Below are 27,073 nucleotides of genomic sequence, written 5' to 3'. Positions count from 1 at the left end.
TATTTCATAAAGGAGAAAAAAATGGAGATTCTTGAAAAACAGTAAGGGATCTTTCCAAAATGTAAATCAGAGATGGAATTAGGAACAGAAGTTCAATTCCACACCACGCAGGCTTACGCGTTTCTAGACCAGTCTTCTCAAACTTTAATAGGCTAATGACTACCCGGGCTCCTGTTACAATGCAGAATCCCAGACTGGCTGAGTCTGGGATTACTCCGAGCTTCTAAACTATTAACAAGCTCCTAGGTGATACCGAAACTGCTAGCCCATGGACTATGGTTTGCATAGCAAGGCTAGACTGTCCGATTTGTCATGCAATACCAGCTGCAACTCAGTGGAAGAGAAAGGGGCTGGAGTTAAAAAAACACAGGGACTCATCCAGAAGGAAGCACCTACGTTCTCTGTGACCCTTTAACTCTATTGGGCTAGCTCAGAATGTCTCAGAGGTCCAACTAGCAAACTTTCTCTAAACGTAGGTCAATGTAACACAGAGATTGACTCAAGAAAGAAACTGAATTTTGTTTAATAGGATCTTTCTTGGCGACCTTAGCAAAGAGGCAAAGCAGCATTCTAACTAATGGTTAGAAGTTCACTCCTTTCCAAGATGATGCCAGATGAATGTGCCGCTCCCTTGCCTTCCTCCCACGTAACCCACCCTATTGTCTGCCTCTGACAGGGCAGGCACGATCCCGTAGGCCCAGAATTTGGCTGTCGAGAACACTGTATGCAGATTATCTCTTTAAACGCAGTATTTTCAACTTTGCCTCCCCCACTATCTTATTTTTGGTGTTTCCTTGTGCTTTCTAGAATGTGGTTTTTATTTTCTATTTAGAACATAAGTGCGGAAGGAAATTCACATACCATATTTCATATCAGAATTTGAAAGGAACCCTTTTTGAAACTGAAAAAGTCTACATGTTATCCCAAGAAAGACATGGTTAGCTCCCAGCCTTGAAATACTTGGAAGGTTCATGTAGAAAAGAGTATTCCCTGCTTTATGTGGGATGCTCCCAGCTTTTGAGAAAGGAAAAGACCACGGAAGGCACTATTCACAATAGGATAACTACATAGCCATTTCGACATTATGTGTAGCCTTTAAAACTTTGCAAATATTATTTAATAGAAGACCTGATGCCAAGAGATTCAAAAACTTTTACAGGCTTCCTCTAGTTAGTGATTCTGACAACTCTCCAACATGGCAAAAGACAGAATCATACTGACAGACAAGTTTGAATTATGTAACTAAGATAAATCTGGATAAATCATTTTAACAGTAAGGATACTACTGATCAAGAACATTACCATGGTAGAATTTTGAGAGACTGTCTGGTTTTGCTTCTGATGGAGACAACCATCAGGTACTGAGTTTTTAGTATGTAAAAGCTACCATACTGACTACTGTACCAACATGACTTTATTATCTTTCTAACAATCCTGTGAAAAAAGTGTTATTAGCCCTGATAGAAGGAAGAGACTGTTGAAGAAGGAAGAGACTGTTGAAACATTAAAAACTTTGACCAAACCCACAAAGAGAGACATAGGTAATGACTCAAAACCCACAGTCTTAAACACTATGCTGTACTATAAATATATTTGATGAATTGTCTTTTGAATAAAGCCCAATGAAGAAAGATTTCTAATCAGGCAATAGACAGCCATTGAGATGATAGCCACTTGGACCAGACAGACCAAGGCTCAGATCCATGCTCCTACTATTCTGTCTTCCAAAGGAAAAATCCCCACCCAGAGCCTCTGTTTCTGAGGTGGCCAGGTTTTATACTGCAAACTCTGCTCTCACAGGGCCATAGAGCACCTGATCAGGAAATTCATAACCTGGTCAGCAACCTAGGAGTCAGGCTGAATAATCAGATTCTCTACTTGGTGTTTGAACTGGGCACCTGGGGATAATCTAGTTCTAATCAGGAGTAGAAAATCAGTCGTGGTCATGGGCTCTGTGTAAAACAATGGCAGAAGAGCTTAGAAATGGAGAATAGAATGTTGGAAGAATACTAGTTAGGAAAGAGAGGGTCAAAACAAAACAAAAAGATGGCAGGTAAAAAAAATCCCATTAGAGAGAAATCAGATTGTGAAGAACAACGCATCCAAGTATAAAGCCAGTACTTGTATTTGTACTCATTTAAGTCTGAGAGGAGAGTACTTTCACTTGATTTCCCTCATTTTTTGGTATTAGATTTACCTTCTCCACCAGAGTCATAAACTTTTCTTCTCCTGGGTATTTGATGCTTCTATTAAGTAAGCTGACTCAATACAATTCTACCATATTATTCCTTTGTGATAAGAAGAAACCTAGTCTACTGGACAATCTTAAATGTTTATTATTATTATTATTATTATTATTATTATTATTGCATCTTATGGCAGTGATTTTTAGAAATAATCTTAGGTTGAGTCCGTAGTCCAAGTATCTGATAAGCAGCTCTACATTCTTAAAACAAATATTCTATTTGTTTTTAAAATGTATTTGTCCCATCATAGGAGTACCTAGGATTAGGTGAAATATTTAATGTAGACATAAAATTTCTATATCTGCTCACATCCTAAGAAAACAAAAAAACATTGACAAGTATGCAAAAAAGGCATTTCCTTGTGTTTTTTTTTTTTTTATATTCTTGCAAGGTAGAGGATGAATGAGAGTTTAAAAGGGGGAAAATAGCTGGAAAATCGCCTAAATTCAAGGACCCAAATCCAATGTACTGTAGATAAATATGTCAACGTTGGTTCCATAAACTGCTGAGTCCACCTACCATGTGGGTCCATGATGGAGACAGAGGAACACAAAATATAAAAATGGAAGACGCAGGAGGAGGGAAGCGATGGAAGGAGCAGTAAGGCAAAAGAAAGGAAGAAGTTAACCTACTTTAATATCACTAAGCAGAAACGAAGGTTTGGAGCAGATAAATGCTCTTAACTTTTTCAGATGGCACTCTCTTTTCCTTACCTCGGTGATTATCATCTGGTGTGATCTATAATTACTTGTATAACATCCTTCTTTTTGCCTTATTGGAAACCCACAGTGTACATATTTAGAGTTATGTATTTAATTATGCTGTTAAATTCCTACTAGCAAACCTTTTCCCAGGAAATGATACCAGTCCCTAAGAGTTGCAATTACATTCAGTAACATGAGAGACTGAATATGCTGGAAAACTTATAACTCATCTTTGACTCCTCTCTTCCCCTTGCACATTTGATCCATTCATTTACTCAGTTCATCTATCAAATACTCTTAGAATGTTCACCGTGTGCTAAGGCAGAGTATTTTAGAGACTAGGGATAGACTAAATAGGCCAGAATCTTTCGTGATTTTTATACTCTTACATTTTATGTGTATGATATATCCTAAATGTACATTTTTTTCTGCCCCTGCCCCATTTCACTGCTATCAACTTAATCCAGGCCATCATTTCACTGTTGACATATCTCAACAACTACATACATCGTCTACTACAGCTTCCTAATACCCATTTTCCATATAGTGAGAAGATATGAATAGACACTTCTCCAATGAAGACATACAAATGGCTATCAGACACATGAAAAATGTTCATCATCACTAGCCCTCAGGGAGATTCAGATTAAAACCACATTGAGATACCACCTTACACCAGTTAGAATGGCCAAAATTAGCAAGACAGGAAACAACATGTGTTGGAGAGGATGTGGAGAAAGGGGAACCCTCTTACACTGTTGGTGGGAATGCAAGTTGGTGCAGCCTCTTTGGAAAACAGTGTGGAGATTCCTCAAGAAATTAAAAATAGAACTTCCCTATGACCCTGCAATTGCACTCCTGGGTATTTACCCCAAAGATACAGATGTCATGAAAAGAAGGGCCATCTGTACCCCAATGTTTATAGCAGCAATGGCCATGGTCAACAAACTATGGAAAGAACCAAGATGCCTTTCAACGGATGAATGGATAAGGAAGATGTGGTCCATATACACTATGGAGTATTATGCCTCCATCAGAAAGGATGAATACCCAGCTTTTGTAGCAACATGGACGGGACTGGAAGAGATTATGCTGAGTGAAATAAGTCAAGCAGAGAGAGTCAATTATCATATGGTTTCACTTATTTGTGGAGCATAACAAATATCATGAAGGACAAGGGGTGTTAGAGAGGAGAAGGGAGTTTGGGTAAATTGGAAGGGGAGGTGAATCATGAGAGACTATGGACTCTGAAAACAATCTGAGGGTTTTGAAGTGGGGGGGTGGGAGGTTGGGGTACCAGGTAGTGGGTATTAGAGAGGGCACGAATTGCATGGAGCACTGGGTGTGGTGAAAAAATAATGAATACTGTTTTTCTGAAAATAAATAAATCAATTTAATTTAAAAAAAAACATAAAGCACACCATAACAATCCCGAGCTTTCAAAATCATTCCATTGCACTTAGAACAAAACCCAAACACCTTACAGGACACAACAGTTGCCACATAAGCCAGCTACTACCCACTTCTCCAATCCCTTCCTGTACTTCCCCCTACCACTCTATTCTAGCCACACTGGATTTCTTTTGGTTTCCTGAACTGCAAAACTTATGCTAGTGCTAGAGCCCTTGCATCTTATTTTCTCTCTGTATGGGGCACTTTGCCAGCTATTGTTTTCATATGTAAGCTGCTTTGTGCCATTTGGCTCTCAGATCACCTTTTCAGGGAGGTGCTGCCCAACCAGTCATTTAAATCAAGGTCCTTCCTCCAACTCCCCATTATTATATATTCCTACCTTATTTCCTCTATAGAACTTACTCACTACCAGAAATCATACTGTTCTTATATTTACCTAATTGTCTCCCTACCCACCATAATAAACATATATTCCAAATTATAAATTCTATGCAAGAAGGCTGTTGTCTCTGTTATTATTCATGCACATATCTCCAAATGCCAACTGTGCCAGGAAGATAGTAGACTCTCAGTAAATATTTTTTAAACATTCATTATTTGATCAAAATGTTCACTCCTGATCTCATTCTTATCCCCTCAACCTATCCTTCTACCAAATAAGCACAATGAACTAATTTTGGAATTGGATTATGAAAAACTCAATAAGTAAATTATACTTATTAAATTTCAATTTAGCTAGATAAGCCAAAAGTAAAAACATATATTATTTAGCTAGTTAAGAAAAAAAGAGGACACAAATTATTAATACCAGAAATGAAAGAGAGGGACATCACTACAGATCCCACTAGACACTGAAAGGATAATGAAAAAAACATTATGAACAACCCTATGCCCAGAAATTTGATAACCTAGCAGAAATAGACCAGTCCCTTGAAAGACACAATCTGTCATAATTAGCATGAGAAAAAATAGATAAATGAATAAACCTATCTCTATTTTAAAAATTGAAATGTTAATAACCTTTCAAAACAGAAAACACTAGGCCCAGATGGATTCATTGGTGAATTCTGCCAAACATTTAAGGAAGAAATTATACCAATTGTCTACAATTTCTTTGAGAAGACAGAAGCAGAGAGAACATTTCCTTCCTCATTCTATGAGGCAGAATTACTCAAGTACCAAAATCTACATTACAAGAAAGGAAAACTATAGACCAACATGTCTCATGAATGTAGGTATAAAAGTCTTCAACAAAATATTAGCAAATTGAATCCAACAATGTATAAAAAGAATTATATACACAAGCAAGTGGGATTTATCTCAGGCATGTGAGGCTGAGTTAATGTCCAAAAATTAATTAACATAATCCATCACATCAACAAATTGCAGAAGAAAAAAAAATCACATGATCCTATCTATAAATAGAGAAAAACACTTGAAAAATCTACAACGCATTTATGATGAAAACTCTCAGTAAACAGGAGTAGAAGAGAATGTTCTCAACTTGATACAAAAGATCTACAAAAACCTAGAGCCAACTTCATAAACCATGAGTAACTTGAAGCTTTCTCACTAAAATCAGTAACAAGCCAAGGATGTCTCCCCTCACCACCCCTTTTCAACACTGTACTGGAAATTCTAGCTAATGCAACAAAAAATGGAAATAAAATGTTTAAAGATTGGAAAGGAAAAAACAAAACCATCTTTGCAAACTACTTATATGACATTCTGAAAAGGCAAAACTAGGAAGATAGTAAAAGGTCAGTGATTGCCAATGGGGTAAGGGGGAGGGTAGGCTGAATAGGTTGGGTACAGAGGATTTTTATGGCAGTGAAAATATGATACCATAATGATGGATACACATCATTATGCACTTGTTCTAATCCACAGAATACACAACTAAGAGGGAACCCTAAGGTAAATTATGAACTTTGGCTGATAATGATATGTCAGTGTAGGTCAATCAGTTGTAATAATATCCTACTCTGGTGGAAGGAATGTTATTAATGGAGGAGACCATGCATGTAAGGGATGGAAACAGATGGGAAAACTCTGTACCTTCTGCTCAATTTTGCTCTGAACCTAAAATTGTTTCAAGAAAGAGAAAAGTCTACTAAAAAATTATTTTTCAATCTTATGCTTACAATGGTTGTGTAGTTTTAAGAAGATAGAACTTTATTTGCTTTGGTTTTAATTAGGACAGCATAACATTGTAGGGAGAGAAACTAGAACCTAACTTAATAGTGCAGGAATAGACCTCAAAGGCTTTAGACCTTACCCTGATGAAAAGAGTCTTCCTGGAAAACTGACCTTTGAATTCTCCTTTCTAGCTGCAAATTCAGACATGTGCTGGTATCTTCACAGGATGATTAGAGAAACAACTCCAGAGTGGCCAAAAAGGGCCAGAAATATAATTATAGGATCAAAAAAAAAAAAAAAAGGAACCTGACACCATAAGATTAGAAGCATTTCAAAGAAACACACAGGAATCTTCTCAGAGCAAATAGTGTAAACTGTAGGAGACTGTTCTCAAGAAAACATGTAGATTAGGGGAAGTCATCTTTAGTTTTGTGTAACCATATTGCTAAAAGAGATTGCCATAGCCCTGTCATTTTCTAAGAAACCTATAATCTTTCTCTATAAAGATCATGGTTCCTTAAATTATGTCACTGACCTTTTGTCATTGATCTTTTGTGAATTCCATGCAGACAGCTGAAAAGGTATTCACTTTGAAATATTTTTTAAATTGTGTGTGTGTGTGTGTGTGTGTGTGTGTGTGTGTGTGTGTAAGTTTTTATTTAAATTCCAGTTAACAAAAATACAAATGCTTCATGAATTTGTGTGCCATCCTGTGGAGGGACCATGCTAATCTTCTCTGTATCATTTCAATTTTACTATGTGTGCTGCTAAAGTGAACATTTACTGAAATTTTTAAGAATTCTTCTAAAACTAGGTTTGGGTACAGAAGAAATTAAAAGTTAAATTACTCTTAAAACTTTTTGTTTGCAAATGGTCAACAGTGAAAGTACTACATAACACAAACTCCAAGTGTCAGTCAAGGAGGTATGCAGAACCTGCACATATTTACTAGGAAAAAGATATGAAAGTGAATCAACTAGGCAATTAATTTAAGGAGCTAGCAAAGGTCCCACAAAATAATTCTAAATAATTCTAAATAATGAAAGATTTCATAAAGATAAAGTAGAATTGTATTAAACAGATAATAAAAATAATGTGCAACTAATAATGTCAAAGACTATTTTTTAGAGTAAAAAAGCAAATAAACTTCAGGCAAATTCTGATATCACAAGTTAAAAAAAAAAAGAAAAGAAAGGATAAGCTAAAATGGTCATTATATAAAGATAGGAAAATTTATCTAGAAACAATTCAAACAACTTCCAACCATAACATAGGGTGACTAGTGTGAGACAAATATGAAAAAGAAGCCTCATCTCTTCACATCAGCAGTAATAATTATAAAATATAATGGAATTAAAAGATTCCATTCACAAATGCAAGAAAAATTATAGAACATCTAAGAACAAACTTAATAAGACACAAGCTATACTTATAAGAAGAAAACAGTACTTAAAAAAATCACAAAATGAGTGGAATGGGAAAATATACCATGTTCATAAACGAAATGATTCAATGCTTTAGAGATAGCAGTTCTCACCAAATTAATCTAAGCAAATTCAAGAAATTTTTTTTTCAAAATCCCAATATGAGTTTTAAAATTAAGCTTGAAAATCAAATTGAAATCTTACCTAAAGAGAGTGCTAAAGCCAGTAATATTCTATTGAATAATAAAGCATACTATAAAGGTAGACTCTAATACTATACTGACAAAACTGAAGTTAAAACATCAGTGAAAGACTATAGAGATTGCAGAAATAAGCCTATATATATATATATATATATATGAATTTTGATACTCTAAAAGTGGCAATACAAGTCATTGGGGAAAGAATCTGTTTAATCACATCAGGCAATCAATAGTCACTAAAAAATAACTTAGAGGCTTCTGGGTGGCTCAGTGGGTTAAAGCCTCTGCCTTCAGCTCAGGTCATGATCCCAGCGTCCTGGGCTCTCCGCTCAGCGGGGAGCCTGCTCGCCACCACCACCCTGCCTGCCTCTCCACCTATTTGTGATCTGTCTGTCAAGTAAATAAATAAAATCTTTAAATAAATAAATAAATAAATAAATAAATAAGTTAGGTGCTTATAATCATAAATAAAATGAACTAGTTACATGACACAAATTTGCAGGTAACCTAACAGCATTATTTCATGACATTGTCTAGGGATCGTTAGACACTGGGCACGCAGCAGACAAAGCAGGTGGTGGATCATCTATGCCTAAGAGCAGCGCTGTTGAGGTCAACAATTATAGATTCAGGATTTTCCTAATAGTAAATATTTACTATTATAGTTCGAAAAATAAGACCACTGGGAAATCTTCCAGGGACTAAATTAAGTAATAGAGATACAAAGACCAAGACCAGTCCTCATCCTATAGGTGAGCCATCGAAGCCCTCTAGTCTCTACTTTATTCCTCTATCCACTGCCACCCCACCTACTACAAAAGTTTCCTAACTCTGCTAATTTCCTCTGTCCCCCTTACATGCTTCTACCCCACATTCTAGAGCGACATAATTTTTCTAAAGTATAGTATCTCAGGTATTAGTTCAGCCTGACTCTTGCTGGCTTTTCATGACTTTAAAATAAATTGTGATCACTAATTTTAAAAGTATATTATGAGTACCTTGATTAAAAATAGTCATTCATTTTCTAATGAAATAAAACTGACCACTAGCCCAGCATTCAATGTCATCCAAATTTCTTTTCCACCCCTCCTTCCCATGGCTCCCCTCTCTGTAGGCAGATCTTCCCACTTGGATCACAGATTATTTAGATGTGACTTTCCATATTTTGAGTTCCTGTTCTCCTTTAAATCCCTTGAATACCTTCTATCGCTCTGGGGCACTCACATTACTATGCTTTCTTTTGTTAAATGAGTCTTATTCTTCCCGCTCTCCCCATTAAGATGTTAAATTTTTTTAGTCCAGAAGTTGTGTCTTGTTCATCTGTGTCTTCCTGTTAGGACCAAGTGCATGAGGACATGTTAGGTACTCAAAAAAATAAGATGAAATTGAATGGACTTCTGTATTTTTTTTAATCTTCTTGCTTCCTAAAGAGGCATGCTGCATAAGTCCTACAACAGCAGCTGAGTTAGCTACCTAAAATAATATGTTTGCGCTCAGATTATGTGCAATTTTTGGTAATATTTGCTGACTCTTAAAATCTGGCTCAAGTCACATTCTTAAGATATCATGCATATTCCAGTACGCTTGTTTCTTCATTAACAACGCTTTTTATTCAACAAGATTCCCAGATTGATTCTGAGTGGACTTGTACTTGAGCATTTATTAACATAGAGTTTTCGTGTCATTAGTGGTTTTTTAGCTTTCTAGCATCCAGGGTATGGTCACTTCATTCATGGCGTAAGTATAATCAAAATTGTCTCTGCATTGTCAGTGTAATGTAATTAGAGACATACAGGGGAGTCATTATCACATGAGCATAAGTAAGAGACCAAATAACTTCTCACAGAAGAAGGAAACAATATAGGGTAAAATTGAGCTGAGATGAGTATTGCAATAACCCCATCACCTCTTTTCCCACTATGCTTAGAGGACAAATTCAGTGAAGAATCAAGAGAGCTATGGAACTCTGTAACTCCCAATGTAGAAAGGCAATGAGATGCAATTAACACCCTGCATTTTTTTATTAGCTTACACTGCAGGGAAGAAATGTCTAAAAGGCTATTTAAATTCAGTATAAAATTCTAGCAACCACAATTTTAATTGCATAACTGCAAAACATTTTTCTCATTGTCAAAATAAAAAGAAGGCTGTAACGAATGTTCTCTACTTGTTTAAGGACTCCATTATTAACCTTTACGAATCTTTTCTAGGAGAAAAGCTTCTTTCTCTAGCAAATGCATCTTGAGACTGGGACTTAACCTAAAATCCTAACTCCTGTCGTGGACCATGTCGACACTTCAATCCCTGTCATAAAAACACCTTGAACAATATTTCAGACACAGGAATGTCAGAGCTTTTCTTTTTTTAATTGGCAGCTAAAAAATAATTTTTAGCAGTCACAGAAATGAAAAGCTACCTTGTTCTCCAGCATACCAATATCCACATGTAAAAGAATGCATAATATGCAGTCTGATGACTCAAGAACAAACCATAGCAAATGCAAGAAAAGACCAGGTTGCTGTTTCCATAGCAATGACTTTATGTGGTTTAACTCTTCTGGGAATTTAACCAAATCCCCAGCAGCAGGAGAAAATCATCAGCAAAAATTTTGTGACATATGGCAACTGCCAACATATCAGTGAGGGGAAAATAATTTTATTTTCTTTCTTTATACTGAAAGGAATACCTTCATGTCAAGCTGTTGGAGAAAGCACAGAGATTTTGTTGGTCACCCTGTACTTAACTCAAAATTTTAAAATACGAGGTTTCTTCTTCCTTAGACTGAAAGAGTTGTTGGTTCCCAGCCAGCTCTGCAACTCATGCATCCCAAAAGTGACATGTGGACACGGACAAGAGGTACATACATATTCCCGTGACTCGCAGCTTATTCATCCTAAAGAAAACTCAATCTGCAGGGTCATCCCTCAGGAAAGAATGTAAATGGAAATTTATTTTCTGTTTTGTTTTTAAAGCCAACCTCATCCTGGGGCAGTGTGTGTGTGTGTGTGTGTGTGTGTGTGTGTGTGTAAATGACAATTTTTAGTTCTACCTATGGCCCAATGATTAAAGTAAGAGTTTTTCACAAGCAAATAATAGATGTGGTACTTTTCATGATTTTCTTTAGTTCAAGCAGCCCTGTATCTCGAAGACTTTTCCAAGTATCAAGTTAGAGGCTGAGCAGTTCAAGATACTTAAGGGCTCTCTTCATTATGTCTTCATAAGAACAAAGACAGTGGGGTGCCTGGGTGACTCAGTCCATTGAGCAAATGACACTTTGGTTTTGGATCAGGTCACAAACTCAAGAGTGGTGAGAAGGAGCCCTGAATCAAGCCTCAGCTTGCACTCCTCAGAGGCAGTGGAGAGGTGCAGAGGGAAAAGCAAGTCCTCCCTCTCCCTCTGCCCCTCCCCCTGCTTGTGCTCTCTCTCTCTCTCTCTGTCCCTCTCTCTTTCACTCTAAAATAAATAAATAAACAAATAAATAAAATCTTTTTGAAAAAAGACTAAAGATTGTGATCAATATGCAATTAATACCCAATGAAAATGATTGTCTCAGAATGGGGAAACACCTCCAGTGACAAGGAATACATTACTTTCCAAAAAACCCATTTAAATTTGAACCATTTTCAACATTAAAAGAAGTTTCTTAGGCCTTTTTGCTTGAGTTTCTATCCTCACGATCTGCATTAGTTTTGTACTTCCAAGGAGACAGATTACACCCAACATTTCTGTGTGGAACAGCACCTCTCAAACCTTAGGCCAGCTCACGTCTCCTGTGTTGCATCCATGAGAGCCCACCCATGACCCCCTGTACTCCTCACTGGTGCTCTTTCCACCCTGCCCCCTACTCCACCCCCTTCACTTCTAGACAAGGGTTATTTCACCAGTGACTTTTCACACTCCACTTTTTCAAATGTGAAGTAGATCACTGGCCTAAATTAGAGGTACTAAACACAAATGCCATAGCTTCCAGGCACATAACTCAGCTGGATGAAGCATCTTCAGGTAAGGACACAAGGAGTGAACAATTGTGATGACTTAGAGAATGAATTCCCAGCCTGAGCATTCAGATTTGCATATTTCAAAATACTGAATACAGACACACAACTGGGACTACAATCATTGTCCTTGGGTTAAATTACCCTGATACCAAATGTTAAATTAATAGGGTATGTCTGAAAATTTGAGGACTTAAATAAACTTTCCCTGATTATGCTAGAGGAGAGGGGAGAGTGGTCATCTGTGTCTTTGGGCCAGTCTGGAAAGACAGCATGAGAATTTCACTGGTCAACTTTCTTTCAAAAGTACACTGAAAAAATACAGTGAAACTCGGCATTATCTTGTTGCCCAATATCTTGTATCAGGCAAGTATGTTTTTACACCCTAGTAAATAAGCTAGAAACCATGCAAAAAGACACATCATGACTGAAAACTAATAATAAAAAAAGTTCCACTGAACAAAAGATAAAGACCAATTATCACAGGGTATGAAGAAAGTTCACATTATTAATTTCTATACTCCATGAACTTTTTCTTTTGCTATAAGACTTAGAATATTTCATTTTTTCTTTTTTTTTTTTTCCAGGAGCATAAACCGTGCTCTTCTTTGTGCTTGAAAGTTCTAGCCTGCCTTCCAAAGTGCATATAAATTGTCTGTCTCCCCGTTAACCACACAGACACCTTCAGGAGTCAACTAACGAGGAGCTAGACCTTTTCTGTGGTTGTGGCCCAGGGTAGGTGGTTGCTCTCCATTTATTTGGAACCACAAGATACCAATCTACAAAACCCTAATCTAATCACCATAAGCTCCAGGGCATAGGACATGGGATCAAAAATGAGTCAAGTTTTTCCTCAGATTGGTAGAAAATCACATGTCTAATAACTGTAAGCATGTGGCCAGTGACACTTCTGTGGGTAATTAATGGCCCTGAAGTTGGAGCCTTCCACATACAAACTCCGACAGAAGCATCCCTTGGCCTCAGCCCCACCTGATTGCTTAATTATTGAATCATCATCCATGACTTTCAACATACTTCTTATTACAAATTAGAGTTCTAGATCCACCCACAAATATTCATTCTCTAGAAAAGAGTAAACAACTTCTTGGTTTACCTCTGTCCACCATCTTGGATCCAGCGGGCTTGTCTGGGACAATCAGATGGTCCAGGTTGCTATTCAGTGAAGACGTGTCATCACTAGACAAAGAGTTCAAAAATCCACTTTCTGATGTGGCAAAGCTGTTTTCCAGAGCCCTGCAACTGTTTGCCTCTGAGGGTGTAGATGAGTGAACCTGCACAGCCAATGTTATAGACTGTCCCTCATCATCAGCCGTGGCAGAACTATTCACCATGTCGATCCAGGACTGTCTCTCTCTAGATAAGGAGGCCAAACTGCTGTTTGTCTTTATGGTACTTTCCGAGGAAGAGGAAGAACAAGATTTGGGTGAAGAGGAAGATGCCTGCTGTGCAGCCTGTTTCACAAATAAAACCAAAAAGAATAAAATAAATCATGATTAAACTGGCATTCTCTATCTTCCATTTTTAACAGAGGTATTCCAGGGTTTCAGAAAAAAATTATTAGTAACAAATTGTTTTAAAAACCATTCACAAGTTTTGGGCCTTCGCTTTTTTTTTTTTTTTTTTCATCTGTTTTACCAAATGTAACTCAGAATAATTGGTTTTTGTTTTGTATTTAACCCTTTTTTTCCAAACAGCTGAAGACACCATATTTAACTTTTTATCTCTATGACAGGGAAATAGCTGCATTGGCCTTGCATAAGACCTTAATTCTTATACTTCACATGGCGATTATTAGTACGATCCCTTTTTATTCTGTTTGAGTTAAATTTGCTATGAGGGGAAAATTACAATTCTTAAACTTCATTACTTAATTTGAAGATTTTTTAACAGATCACAGCAAAGTTTATTATAAACCAGTTACAAGGACTTGGTAAAATACACTGACAGAGAACTGGTCTGTTTCTATTCTGTATTTCCAGTATTTGCCACAAGGAATGCAGTTAAGATTACATTTAAATTTAAGTTTCATCCTACTTCTTATGGATCTACAACTGCAAGTTTAATTGACATGCGGGGGTCTCAGTTGTGTACTGTAATGTCTTATTAAAAAAGATACCAAAGAAACCTAAACTAGTCTTAAAAAACAATCAGAAGAAAATTGCATGATATTTATATTCCTATGGCAAGAACTATGACACCATTGCCCAAAACCAATTTGTATAACTTTGAATTCTTTGTTTAAGGATCTAAAACATCTCCATAACATGATTTACCCTATTGTTCAGTGCTCCCTAGAAATGTAAAAGGCCCCTTTGGGAGATTCTTTGAAATACTGAAGGATACTTTGAGGAAAAAGTAGATTGTAATCAATCACTGAATTCTCACTGATTGAGCAAAAACCCTTGAGAAAGGTAATTAAGAGAGAGAAAACAAAAGCTGAAGCCAGATAAGAAGCAAAATATTAACTGAGTAGAAAGCAGGGATGTGGTTAAAGTCCATACATTTCTGTTCTCCAATATCATATATATATATATATATTCTTTAGCACATACCCAGCAATAGCTTGTAACTACATAAATAAAATCATGTTAGCTCATAAGTTCTTTAATAATTTGAAACCTTTAATAAACATTGACCAAAAAAGATAAGAATCCATTGCAAACTCTTAATTCACTAAAGAGAAACCAGCAATTGCACCTAGACTGTGCGAAGTAGGCTGAGGTTACAGGGATCTTCTGAAAGCAGCTCCCAACATACAATGCAAGAATGAATAAGAGTCCTTGGCAAAATGTTCATCTGCTCATGGAGAAAACATCAGTGCAACATCACCAATCACCTTCTCTTGGAAAGGACTTCTTTTATTCTGAGATTTTATCCTAGTATCATTTTGATGATAAAATAATATGACTTCTTTTGGAAAATGGTGATAGTAGATGTTAGTATTTGTCTTTTTAAAGGTTTTTTTTTTTTTTAATGCCCTACAAAGCAAAATAAATATCTGGCAACTATATGTTGTTCCCTCATTTTTCATTTTCTTTATCAATAAAATCCAAAAATCAAGATGACAGAGAAACAGTGTTCTCTGGGTCATCATATATCTCCAATGGCAGATGAAACAGAGAAAACATTTTATAGTTGAGATTCATCAATTTCAAGCATTCAACATTCCAACGTGGTAGAAAAAAAAAATGGTTAGTGGGAAGAAGCCAAGGAGCAAAGTAGGATTTTTCTCCCCAAAACCTCAGAATCATTGCAACTAACTCAGAAGGGTTGATTTCCATCTAGTATGTTCCCAAGAATTTTGTAGGTTCTAAAATCTTGAGTTCTGATGGGAAAAGCCTGCATTTACCCAATGTATGCTTAGTTAGCTAAATACTAGATATGCATTGTCAAATAATCAGTAAATCCACTTTTTAGAAGCACGACATTAAAATATCCAGTTAATATACTATTCATCACATGCACCTTATTAATAATACATTTGTACAGACATGAAAACTTTCCATTCAAGAATGTGTCAATGAGTTTGCAAATCAATTGCCTTAAATCATTCAGATCATTTAACAACTAAGAGATTAAAGATCTATAACCCACTAAATAAAATCTTTGTTATCTAGAGGAGATAATGCACAGACCCCAAGCTGTCCAAATAAATGCCAAGACTTGTTTACTCATTAGAATGATCTAGAAAATAAATATTAACAAAAATACCATTCAGAACTAGTCCCAACACGTTCCCCCATTGTGAGCTATTTTAGTAAAACTTGGCTTTGGTGGAAGTGCAAGCTTTCCCTGTTGTTCCTGTTGATATTACTGTAATTTGATTAGCAAAATGGGCTATTTGAGCAAAATCCTATGCACATAGCTGCTATAGTACTTTTTCCATGAATCTTTTGGGACCTCAAAACTGCTTAATGGACTAAGGGAAAGACATGTTCGTAGAGCATCAGAAATTTCTGTGAAGCATAATCCTTTTGGAGGTACTACTCAAACACAACTCAAATGTTTTCAATCCATCATCTCTTCTCTTGCACCATGTAACATGTGGAAATTTGATTTTTAAATGGAAAAAGAAGAGTGAGCAAGGAAAAAACAAGGAATAACTAGAGAGACAAAAAGAGAAAATAAGAAAACAGATGATGTGTATCAGTCCAGAGGGAGTTTTTATTAGAAGAGAGATTAACAAAATAATAATCAAAATGATCTTGGAAAGCCATCACAATGGAAACATGCTTTATAGGTAATATGGTGCTAAATCACAGATCATTATTTCTACCACGTGTAGCTAACAATAGCCACAGTCAAACAGAGAACATTTAGCTCAGTGCCTTCTATGAACTGTCCATGTAATTAATATACTTACAAAACTTCTCACTGTAAATCTAATGAAGGCAGGAAGAAGTGACAGTCTCTCATGTACTAACATAAGCCCATCCTTCAGTATCAGTTCAAGGACTGCCTCCTCCAAGAAGACTTCATTGGCCTCAGACCAGGTGGGTAGCTCTGTATGGTACTCCCAGGCTTCATACCAGGTGGAATGTCACTTTGTCAACTAATTCTATAATTGCTGATGGACTTACTCTTTTTTTTTTGGTAAGATACTTGAGAACAGGCTGTTCTTAACTATTATTTTTACCTATTTTTTACATCTGTGCCTGACATATAGTTGGTAAGAAATTAATGTCAATACAAAATGGTCTAGAAGAAAAACAGCCTGGAGTAGTTCAGTCTCTTATGGACGGACACCCCAAAATTCTCTGTAGAATTGCTACAGATGATTTATCCTAACCCCAGGATCTAGAAGTGACTGTCACTGATTATAATGCAAATACTCCCACAAAATATTTTCATGATCTCAAACAAATGTATTATTTTATCTATTAGAGGTTAATAATTGCACAGCGGTTCATTTCAGAATATTTGAGTTTTAAATATTTTACTTTTTAATGATAATACTTAAAGACATTAAAGATCTAAGTTTTAATGAAGCGACTATATGATTAAGTTAAAAAATCAATATTGCTTTTTCCCGTTTTCTTCACGAATTTGCATGTCATCCTTGCACAGGGGCCATACGAATCTTCTCAGTATCATTCTAATTTTCGTATATGCGTTTTCAAAGTGAACGCTCTTTTTCCCATTTAATGTATATTTTTAATTTAAATTCCAGCTAATTAATATGCAGTGTAATAGTAGTTTCAGGTGTAGAATTTAGTGATTCAACACTTACTTACGATATCTGTATTTATCAAAGAAGCTTAACGCAAATGTTGATTAGCTCTAAAATCTTTTTCCTGGAATTGTTTAAAAACACATATTTGACATAGGGAAAACAGTTTAAGATAGCCACCAACATTCTGTAATTAGGATGAAGTAAGTCAGCATACAAATGTTAAGCAACATTAATCAAAGTATATGTTAAAAAAAATACAGGAATAACTTAAGATTAAACATACTGGAACCAAATGAGAAAAAAAAAAAAAAAGGAACATATCCATAGGCTTTCCTTCTCTTTTACTGACCACGTTAATAACAGCAAACCAGTCAATTGCGGCTAAACCCTAGGAAGTACTGTCTGTATTTCTGCCATATGCTAGTAGAAGCATTCTTCTAAAAACCCAAACACCTATAGAGCACACACCCCCATCTGACCCCCATCTGATAAGGTGGCAAAGGACCTGCTCCTCTCTCCAATCCCTTCTTTCCAAGTGACCTTAAAGAAACCACCTCACCTCTAAGTCTTATTCCTTTGACTTTTTCTTGCCACCATTACTCACCCACTCCCTACCCTAGTCCATCCTCCAAAAAATAAGAGTGCTTCTTTTTCTTTTTAAGATTTTATTTAAATATTTATTTGTTTGAGAGGTGGGGGGGAAGAGCGTGCAAGCATGAGTAAAAGGAGAAGGAGACTCCGCACTGAGCAGGGAGCCTGATGTGGGAGTCCATCCTAGGATCCCGAGATCATGACCTAAGCCGAAGGCAGATGGTTAGGCGACTGAGCCACCCAGGCACCCCTAGAGTATTTCTAAACCATAAAAGAGATCACAATATTCCCCTGCTGAACATCCGCTAATAACTGACCATCACAAGCACAAAAATAGCCGCAGCCTTCAGTATAGCTGACAAGGCCTGGATGGAGCCCTGTCTGGCCCGCCAGCTCCCGCTCCCTCTCCTCTCCAGTCCCAGAAGCCTTCTTCACATTCCTTGAGCACAGGTTTCTTCTGCTTGAAACATTCTCTCCGTGAATTTCTGGGTGGCTGCCTCCTCCTCACCATCCTGGTGTCATTTCAAGTATCAGCAGGCCCCTCAGCCTCGCAGTCAGAAAGAACATCCCCCCCACACTCCACCCCAGCCACTCCCTAGCCCTTACCCCTGTTTATCTTCTACACAGCATTTGTCAGCACTTGGGAGTATTTGTTTGAACTACAAATTTGTTGTGCCTCTTCCTCAACTCAGACTTAGCCTGCTACGGGGGAAAGATACTGTCCATTTCAATTCAGCATTCCTTTATCGGCAACAGTACCTGGCACATGGTCGATGCGCGCGCGCGTGCACACACACACACACACACACACACACACAGCGTCTTAGCTGCCCGCCTGGCTGACTCAGATTTATCAAGAGGAGCAAACAGGATAACATGAAAGAATCTTCTTAGTCAAAGGTAAATTTAAGCTTGCAAAGGGTATTTGTGATGACTTTATTTCTCCTTGGCTTCCTCGTTGGTAAAATGCAGAACTTTTGTCAACGTCAAATGAAATCACCTTCCTCTAACCCATGCGACAGTACTAGACGAGTGTAAAATAGTGACGTTCTAATTCACCTGGGGAAGTAACGGTAGCGCGAAAGATCAGCAGAGAACGTGGATGAAGTTACAATCACCCACCTGCCCATTTATCGGTCCATGAAATAAATATTTCATTTCAAATTGTGGTAGGCACACTCATAAATGTTGTGGGTAAGGAAAAAGATATTGGACACTGCCTCTGACTTTAAGAATTTAATAATTAGAGGGCTATCTGGGTGGTTGACCCCTTTTTTTTTTTTAAAGATTTTATTTATTTATTTGTCAGAGAGAGTGAGCACAGACAGAGTGGCAGGCAGAGGCAGAGGGAGAAGCAGGCCCCCTGCTGAGCAAGGAGCCCCGATCTGGGACTTGATCCCAGGACGCTGGGATCATGACCTGAGCTGAAGGCAGCCGCCTAACCAGCTGAGCCACCCAGGCATCCCAAGGGTGGTCGATTCTTGATTTCAGCTCAGGGTCCTGAGATCGAGACCCACCTTGGGCTCCACACCCAGATGGCAATCTGCTTGAGACTCCTCTCCCTCTCCCTCTGCCTCTCCCCTTCCTTGCATATGTGCTTTCTCCAAAATAAATGAATAAATCTTTTAAAAAAATCTAATAATTAGAAAAATAGCTTTAATTAGAGAAAGCTTTTTTTTTTTTTTTTTAAGCACCCACTCCCCCTCTCTAGACCAGGCCTGTCTTGTTCACTGCTGTGTGCCTACCACCCCAGGCAGGGTCCAGCACACTATAGGAGTTTAATAACATCTGAAGAATGAAGAGCAGTCCATTGTTAGCTCATTCTTATCTTATAACAGCTCTAGGAAGGGAAGTGACTACCAGAGAGTCACTGGCTTCCTAGCACTTCCATGTTATAGATAAGACATCTGAGTCCAGAGAAGTGACAAAGCTTGTCCAGGGTCCCTGGCTCATAAGCAGTGGGTCCAGGCTGGCTCCAAAGCTTGAGCTTTAAAAAATGTTTACATTGTTGGCAGTATGCCCTTTGTTCTTGCTTTTACCATTTCTTATATTTAGGGACTCATTCCCCATCTGGACAAATGGAGCTTTTTTTTTTTTTTCCTATAGCGACATAGTCCGTTCTCTGGTTGTATTGCATTTCCTTTTGAGGGGCACTTGGGTGGTTTCCCAACATCCTTCTGCCTTTTTCGGCGCCTGAGTTTAATCTATAGGGTAAGTTCCTATAAGTGGAATAGTTGACACAAACATGTGAGTGCTTTAAATTTTTTACAGTCAGTCAAATGGCCAAAATGGAGGCACCAACTTAACTTACAATAAGGAGAGACCCCGTTTCCCCACATTCTTCAGCAACCAACAAAGTTAGCAGACTTTTTACTTTTGCCTTATAAATAGGAGGGGAAAACCAGAGCCAGGGCTTGCTTTCAAACCACAGCTCCAAGCCCGTGGTTTGGCGCCCAGTGCTAACTCTCTGTGGGTGACACCTTCCCCTCCCCCAACACAGGTGAGCCAAGAGTTCCTCAGCCTTCTGAGTCAGAGCCCCGTGTGGAGACAGTCTCCCTGCCAGCCGTCTGCTCGGGGCAAGTCCACACAGCCCAGCTATAATACAAGGCAAATGATAACAACTTGAAAAAGGTCCCCCCTGCCTTCCCAACCCCATAAAAATAGGAACATACAGAGTTCAGTAGAGGGCAGAATTATCGTGATTTAGAGGATGAGGAAGCTCTAGTGAAGGAAGTCACATCTGAACTGGAAGCAATGGAACTGGGGTGGGAGTACGTGGCTCCTACCAGTGGAGAAACTTTACCAATGCAAGTGCAAGAGCAGAAAAGTCTGGAAAGCTTTGGGGAGACAGCAGGCAGTGTACTGGGCCACCGATAGAGGAGAAATCAGCAACAGGACTGTAATGAGAGCTTGAAATAAACCCAAGGGCCTCAAATACCACACTAACAAGTCAAAAATTAATTTGATAAGCACAAGGAGTCCCAGGATGGTCTTGTGCAGGTGAGTCAGTACCATCAGAACCACACTTCGGGAAGACTGATCTGGACTTGGGTTTTTTTTTGTTTTGTTTTGTTGTTGTTTGTTTGTTTGTTTGTTTTGTTTTGTTTTTTAAGAAAGAAAGATTGGAGACAAAGAGAATTGCCTGCTATTTCTAGAACTCCAGCAAGACCGATTGTAGGACCCGTGGGAATGGAAGGCATGATGGCTTCCATGGCTTGTGATGGACTACCAGAGGAGTCTGAAATGGACTGCTGAAGCAAGGGGAAAGATGCAAAGGCTAATTTTAGAAGTTCTGAAATCAGGTGCACCTGGGTGGCTCAGTCAGATAAGTAAGCCTTGAAGCCTTTTGGTTCGGATTGTGATTTCAGGGTTGTAAGATTGGATTGCATTGGGATCCGTGCTCAGCAGGGGATCTGCTTCTTTCCCTCTCTCCCTGCTTCTCCCCCCACTAGGACACTCATTCTCTCTCTGTCTCTCTCTTTCCCTCTATCAAATAAATCTTTAAAAAAAAAAAAAAAAAGAAGGGGTCTTGAAATCCATTAAATGTTCAACCATAGAACTTGTGATAACTCTTATAAAGATGAATTTTCTTTCTACCTTTACCTGGCTTGTGTTTGTAGCCACTGATAAATTTTTCATACAACTATCTCAGTTGTGAGCATTTCTAGTATATGGTACCTGTATCAAAAGATTGAGTGATATTTAGTAAACAGCTGTGTGAGATTCATCCTCTCAAAATTAGTTTGAATTTCTAAAACTGATTTTACCCATTTCTGTGTTTCATTTTTTACTTCCTCCTCTGCCACTGGCCAAGGGGCAATTGTCAGCAGTGTTTATTTTTATTTACAGCTTCTTCAGTTTGCTTTGGTGATTTTTTTCACCATTTAGAAAGAAAAGGAATTATACTTCAAAAAGCACCAAAATAAGAGGACGACCATGCTAAGATAATATGTAGGCACTCTTTGAAGCTGGTGTTATAAATGTTTACCTTTGCTGTTTCTCTCCTATCTGATCTACCCACTGGGTGGTCCTTCCAACCAAATTCAAAAATCTGCCCATTCCATTTTTCAATTATGCCCTGACCCCAATCTCTCACACTAGATCACTGCAACCCACCCTTGATATTTTTGCTTCTATCCTACCCCCACCTCCCAGGTCTCTCCCATAAAGTAAACTGAGTGGTCCTTTCAAGATGGAACTGATCACATCACTCCTCTGCTCAAAACTCCCAAAGGCTCCCTAAGTCACTCAAACCATTAAAGCCCAAGGGGCCCTGGAGCCCTGGGTGATATGGCCACCACTACTCTCCAACCTCAATTCCTGCTATTCTCATCTTAACTCCCCTGCTTCAGCCACACTGGCCTCCCTGTCCTGCTCCCTACTCACCAAGGAGATCTTGGCTCTAACTCTTCCCTTTGCTTAGAGAACTTCTTACCCAACATCCGCCTGACTGTCTCTCACACTACCTTCCAAGTGTTCTGCTCAGACCTCCACTCTCACTTGGGCTCTCCCAGTACTCTGTTCATGACCACAATCCCACCTCCCGCACCTTATCTCCCCATACTCACCCTACTCTATTTCTACTACATAGCAGATAATGTACTTAGAATGGTGATTATTAATTATCAGTCTCTCTCAACTCAAAGCTTGACTCTGTGAAGAAGTACATTGTTGTCTTTATTTACTCATGTGTCCCAAATATTTAGAATAGTGGCTCTCAACAAAATTTGTTAAATGAATGAATAAGCATATATAGATCAAATTACCAGACAATGCTTGTCATAATTAAACTTAGAGACAAAACATGTGTGACCACTTTTTATCGACGGCTAAGCTTTTAAATCATTTTGTAACTTATTATTGAGTTTGAAATGTGAATGAAGTCAGTTCTTTTTTTTGCTCTTTTGTGGGTTTCAAGGAATCATGGATTTCAAGGAATCATGGATACTGATTTCTACAGAGAACCTTCCCAAGTGAAATATACAGGGTCCCAACTACGTTAAGCCTTTTTAGTAAGCCTGTCAAAGGTCGCCATTTCTAATTGCTCTGTGAATCAGTGGATGTCCTTTAAATTCTCCATCCTGTGAAGTCTTCTCAAGAAGAAGCCTCTTGTTCACTCAGAGAAGACCCTCATAATAAAGACTGTTCTTTATTCTCTTGAGGCAGGTGGCTCCAGCCATTAGAAGCAGAGGTCCAAACTGGTCTACTGTTGACATCTTACAGTTTGCAGCAATTAGAATGACTGGACACTGAATTACATTTTTAATTCAAGATTCTAATTTTGGGGAGATAATTTCCCAGAATAGCACTATTTTATATTTTTGAGTCATCATTCCAAAATGAAAGCTAACTACCCCAAATATTTTTTTTTTAAAGCAAGAACTTAGAGAAAAAAAATTTTCACCTAGGCGTATATAGCTCAGTCATGGCTAGCTTATGCCAGATTGAGCCAAAACAATAAGTTGATTCATTCTCTGGAAAAAAGTTACCATGAGTTTTTCAATTTTCATTTATTTCAATAAAAAGCTTAAATGTTATTTTAACCAAGTGTCTTGCATGTCTGTTTTTCAGAAACAAGAGGAAACAAAAACAAATCTGCCTGGAAAATATGTGAACAGGAGGAACATATTCTGTTTCTAAGGAAAATAAAATCTAACTGTTCAACATTTATCTATTTCCAATATATTTCTTTAGAAAAATAATGTTAGCCTTAGTGGCCTTCCAGAAAAATGCTCAACTTAGAATTTTAAAAAAATAACATTTGATTAATGACTCAGAAAATCCTAAAGAAACCTCCTACTTCAATGACCTAACTTATTGGTCTCATATACATCCTTTCATTTGTTTGTTTTGAAACAAGCATTCCCTGAGCTTCTACTGTAACACCAGGTAAGATTCACATTGTATAATTCAACTGAACTATGATCCCTCATCTAAAAAGACAAGTTGGTTGCTTTTACTTTCGGTAGAGTTCTAGATGCCTGACAATGCTCTTGGTAAGCTGTGATACTAGTTGCCACTAGAATAATAAAAATCACAGTATTTTAGAACTAAACTGAATCATATAAGTGTCACGGGGGACAGACAGTGGGAAAGAGAGAGAATTTCAGGAAAAGAAGGATGGCGGACTGACCAAATCATTGTGTGTCACAGGTTAAAATGGGAAAGACAGACAGAGAAGAAAAGACAAACATAGAGATGGAGACAGAGAGAAAGAGCTAGAAAGAGAGAGAGGGAAGAGAGACAGGGACAAAGAGAGACAGAAACAGAAAAACTAAACAAAAATAAATGCTTCTCTATTAAACCAAGGTGTGTCTATTTAATCTTTCCTAAATTCAGAAGCTGATTTTAGAAGAGGAGAAAGACTCCATTAAGGGCACATTATGAATATATTAAAATGGGACATATTGTAAGTCTAGTTAAAAAAACAGTCCAAATTTTACCATATTCAAAGTTTAATTTTCTTAATTTAATAGACTAGTCCTATTGCATAGAGATTTTGGTAAACACACTCAGTCAACAAATAATTATTTCTGGTTTTGGTTGCTAGCCAAGTAAACTAGAAAAGGGACCACAATTCTCCACTGACAGCAGGTGACAACAGTAGAGGTCATCATTTAAATGTTATTTAATATCCTAAATCCAGAAACTGGCAAAAACACAAAGATGTAAACTTCATCACACAAAATTAAAAATTCTGACAGAAGAGGTCAGTGAAGGAGCTGCTGACCTATCAGAACTTCCCATTACTTGGGTCCAAGGATGGACAAACACCATAACAGGGGTGGAAAGAACATGTACAATAGAACAAGACACACCAGGGTTCCCTTCTGAGGCACCCCGTTCACTGCATGCATCGCCAGACCATTCTACCTCTGAACTTCTATTTCCTAAATCACGAGATGAGGACAGCCATATTCACCTTCCCATGACCTAACAATAGGAAACAATGCTTAAAATCAGAAACAAAGGCACTAACCACAACAGAAGTAATGGAAGAACCTGCCACACTGAAATCAAGAAGAACTATCTACAAAAAGAAATCATGAAACCATCTAAAAACGTAAAAGCCATGAAACAGAAAAGGAGATGTACCTTACTTTTAACTGACAAAGAGCTAATGGATAGGATAATAAAGAAACTTTATAAACACAAAATAACAATAGTAAGACAGCTAAAATATGCGAAATATTTCAGACACTACACAAAACAAAATTCAAATGGCCAATAAATATGAAGAGATGTTCATTAATAATCAGTGAAATTCAGATTAAATAATACTGCTTTTCAGGGTTATTGGGGGCAGTGGTAAATGGTTATTTATTTAAAGCACCTATATAAATCCTGGCACACGGAAGGTAGAAGAACCATAAATAAACTTCCCCAAATAAATTTTTCTTGGATCCTTCTAGGGGCTATCACTATAAAGTCAACAAGCCTCTAAATACAGAGCAACACAATAGCACACGTTACGGTAAGCGCTATGAACTGTGTAAGACTGATGAATCCCACACCTGTACCCCTGAAACAAATAATACATTATACGTTAATTTAAAAACTCTTAAAACTGAAAAATAAATAAGTAAATAAATAAATAATAAATACAAAGCAACGTGCCTCAGTCTTAACATCCATTAATAACCTGAACTTAATGATGGATGCTTCCAAAGCTAAGAATTAAACATGGACTTCTCTCTAGTGAATATACAGAAAAATTACTCTACCTGCAGATTGAATGCACTAACCCCATTCCTGGCTTCCTGATGCCTGTTGGATTCTAATTTTCCCTTCATCTATGGCCTTCGTCCCCTTTATGTTCATTTTGCATTGTTATAATGCCTGCATCCAGGAAAGGCACTTTCAGCTCTTTCTGAAGACCGGTAGGGTATAAGTAAAGATTATAAAACAAATCTCTGCCTGCAAGCACTGGCCTAGAAGCCCTGTGCATTACCATAAGTCCTGTCAGCAAGATACATCTGTGGGTCACACACAAACCAATTTTTTCATACCAGGGGGTTGCTATAGAGAAGACTCAAAATTTGAGAAGTGCACTTGCTGCTTGGCAGATACCTTAATTTAGCCCATTCTAAAAATTTATTGGTCAAAGTACATTCTATGCCATTGGAAGGAATGACACCCACGCACTTGATCGTGACCAATAGACTAATGAGGTCAGTACGTACCAAAGGAGAGAAAGTCTCTGCAGAGTAAGGAGGGGGTGGTGTCTCCACAGCGATTTCAGGGTCCTCCTGTTCACTCTCACTGTAGCATTCTATACAAAAATGAAAATGTTTTATGTTTCAACACTGTCATCACTCATTCCATAATGCATGAGCAGAGGTTTTGCTCCATCTGGCTATTGCAATTCCAATCCGAGTCAGAAAGGACTCATCGATGGAGCTACCTGGTGCAAGGAGATTACATAAGAGGGGAGAAAATGAATAACCATATTAGGGTTTCCGCCCTCACTGGTGTCTAATACATATGAAGAGGACTAGCCATAGCTCAGGGAAAATAAAATAATTCCTCAAAAGAGGTGTGAGTCATATACTAAGGGATCATAAAATCAGGAGTGATTCATTTTAATCGTAAGAGCCATAAGGAGCTGAAAATGGCAGCATACGTAAACCATCAACAGTGCGCACAGAGTAATATGAGTACCAGTTTAAGGGTGTTGTCTGAACCAACTATATGGAGACCCCTAAAAGATGTGGCAAAAAAAAAATGAAGCTGAAAGTTTGCTTGAGGCCATATCACAGAAAGCCTTAACTACCAGGATAGGGAGAAGGTTTTTGTGCAATGATGTTTTTCCTCACACTCTATAACCACATTTCAAATATACAATGGGTATTGATGTTGTGGCAAAAAGGACTGAGGAGATGGTCAGGACACTGATTTCACACTCTTGCACTGTGGTTCTTTATTCTTTTAAATCACATTACCACTTTTCCATTTCTCAAATTCAGCTTTTATAATTTTTGCTATCCAAAGATATAACACCCCACCTTCCAATTCCCAAGTTTTATATGGCCTGAGCACTTCATAAATAGTATTAACTTTGTGACCCTGGCACCAAAAGCCTCCTTCTTCTCAATATTCAGGAGTAATTGCATCATTAAGAAGATTTTGACTCCTGTAGCTTTGAACCCAGAGAACTACAGACT

The 27,073-nt window shown here is 37.8% G+C and overlaps 1 protein-coding gene, 1 non-coding gene and 1 pseudogene across 10 annotated transcripts in view; all 3 read right to left on the bottom strand.

Annotated features, from left to right (window-relative positions):
- Positions 1-27,073, bottom strand: part of IPCEF1 (interaction protein for cytohesin exchange factors 1) — a 124,999-nt gene that overhangs the window by 17,591 nt on the left and 80,335 nt on the right. For all 9 annotated transcript variants that reach the window (XM_045080158.1, XM_045080167.1, XM_045080161.1 and 6 more), the window contains 2 exons: positions 26,093-26,181; positions 13,239-13,596 (listed from right to left, as the gene is read on the bottom strand). In XM_045080158.1, the coding sequence (XP_044936093.1) occupies positions 13,239-13,596; positions 26,093-26,181 (447 nt within the window). The remainder of the gene's footprint in view (positions 1-13,238; positions 13,597-26,092; positions 26,182-27,073) is intronic.
- Positions 7,177-7,280, bottom strand: LOC123392150. Its single transcript, XR_006606855.1, has one exon. It is a non-coding gene; the product is annotated as a U6 spliceosomal RNA (small nuclear RNA).
- On the bottom strand, positions 17,154-17,274 carry LOC123392151 (annotated as a pseudogene).

Source organism: Mustela putorius, unplaced genomic scaffold (assembly GCF_011764305.1).
Source record: "Mustela putorius furo isolate JIRA1106 unplaced genomic scaffold, ASM1176430v1.1 tig00000450_pilon_pilon_pilon, whole genome shotgun sequence".
In the NCBI taxonomy this organism is placed as follows: domain Eukaryota; kingdom Metazoa; phylum Chordata; class Mammalia; order Carnivora; family Mustelidae; genus Mustela; species Mustela putorius.
This window is presented reverse-complemented; position numbering and strand designations above follow the sequence as displayed.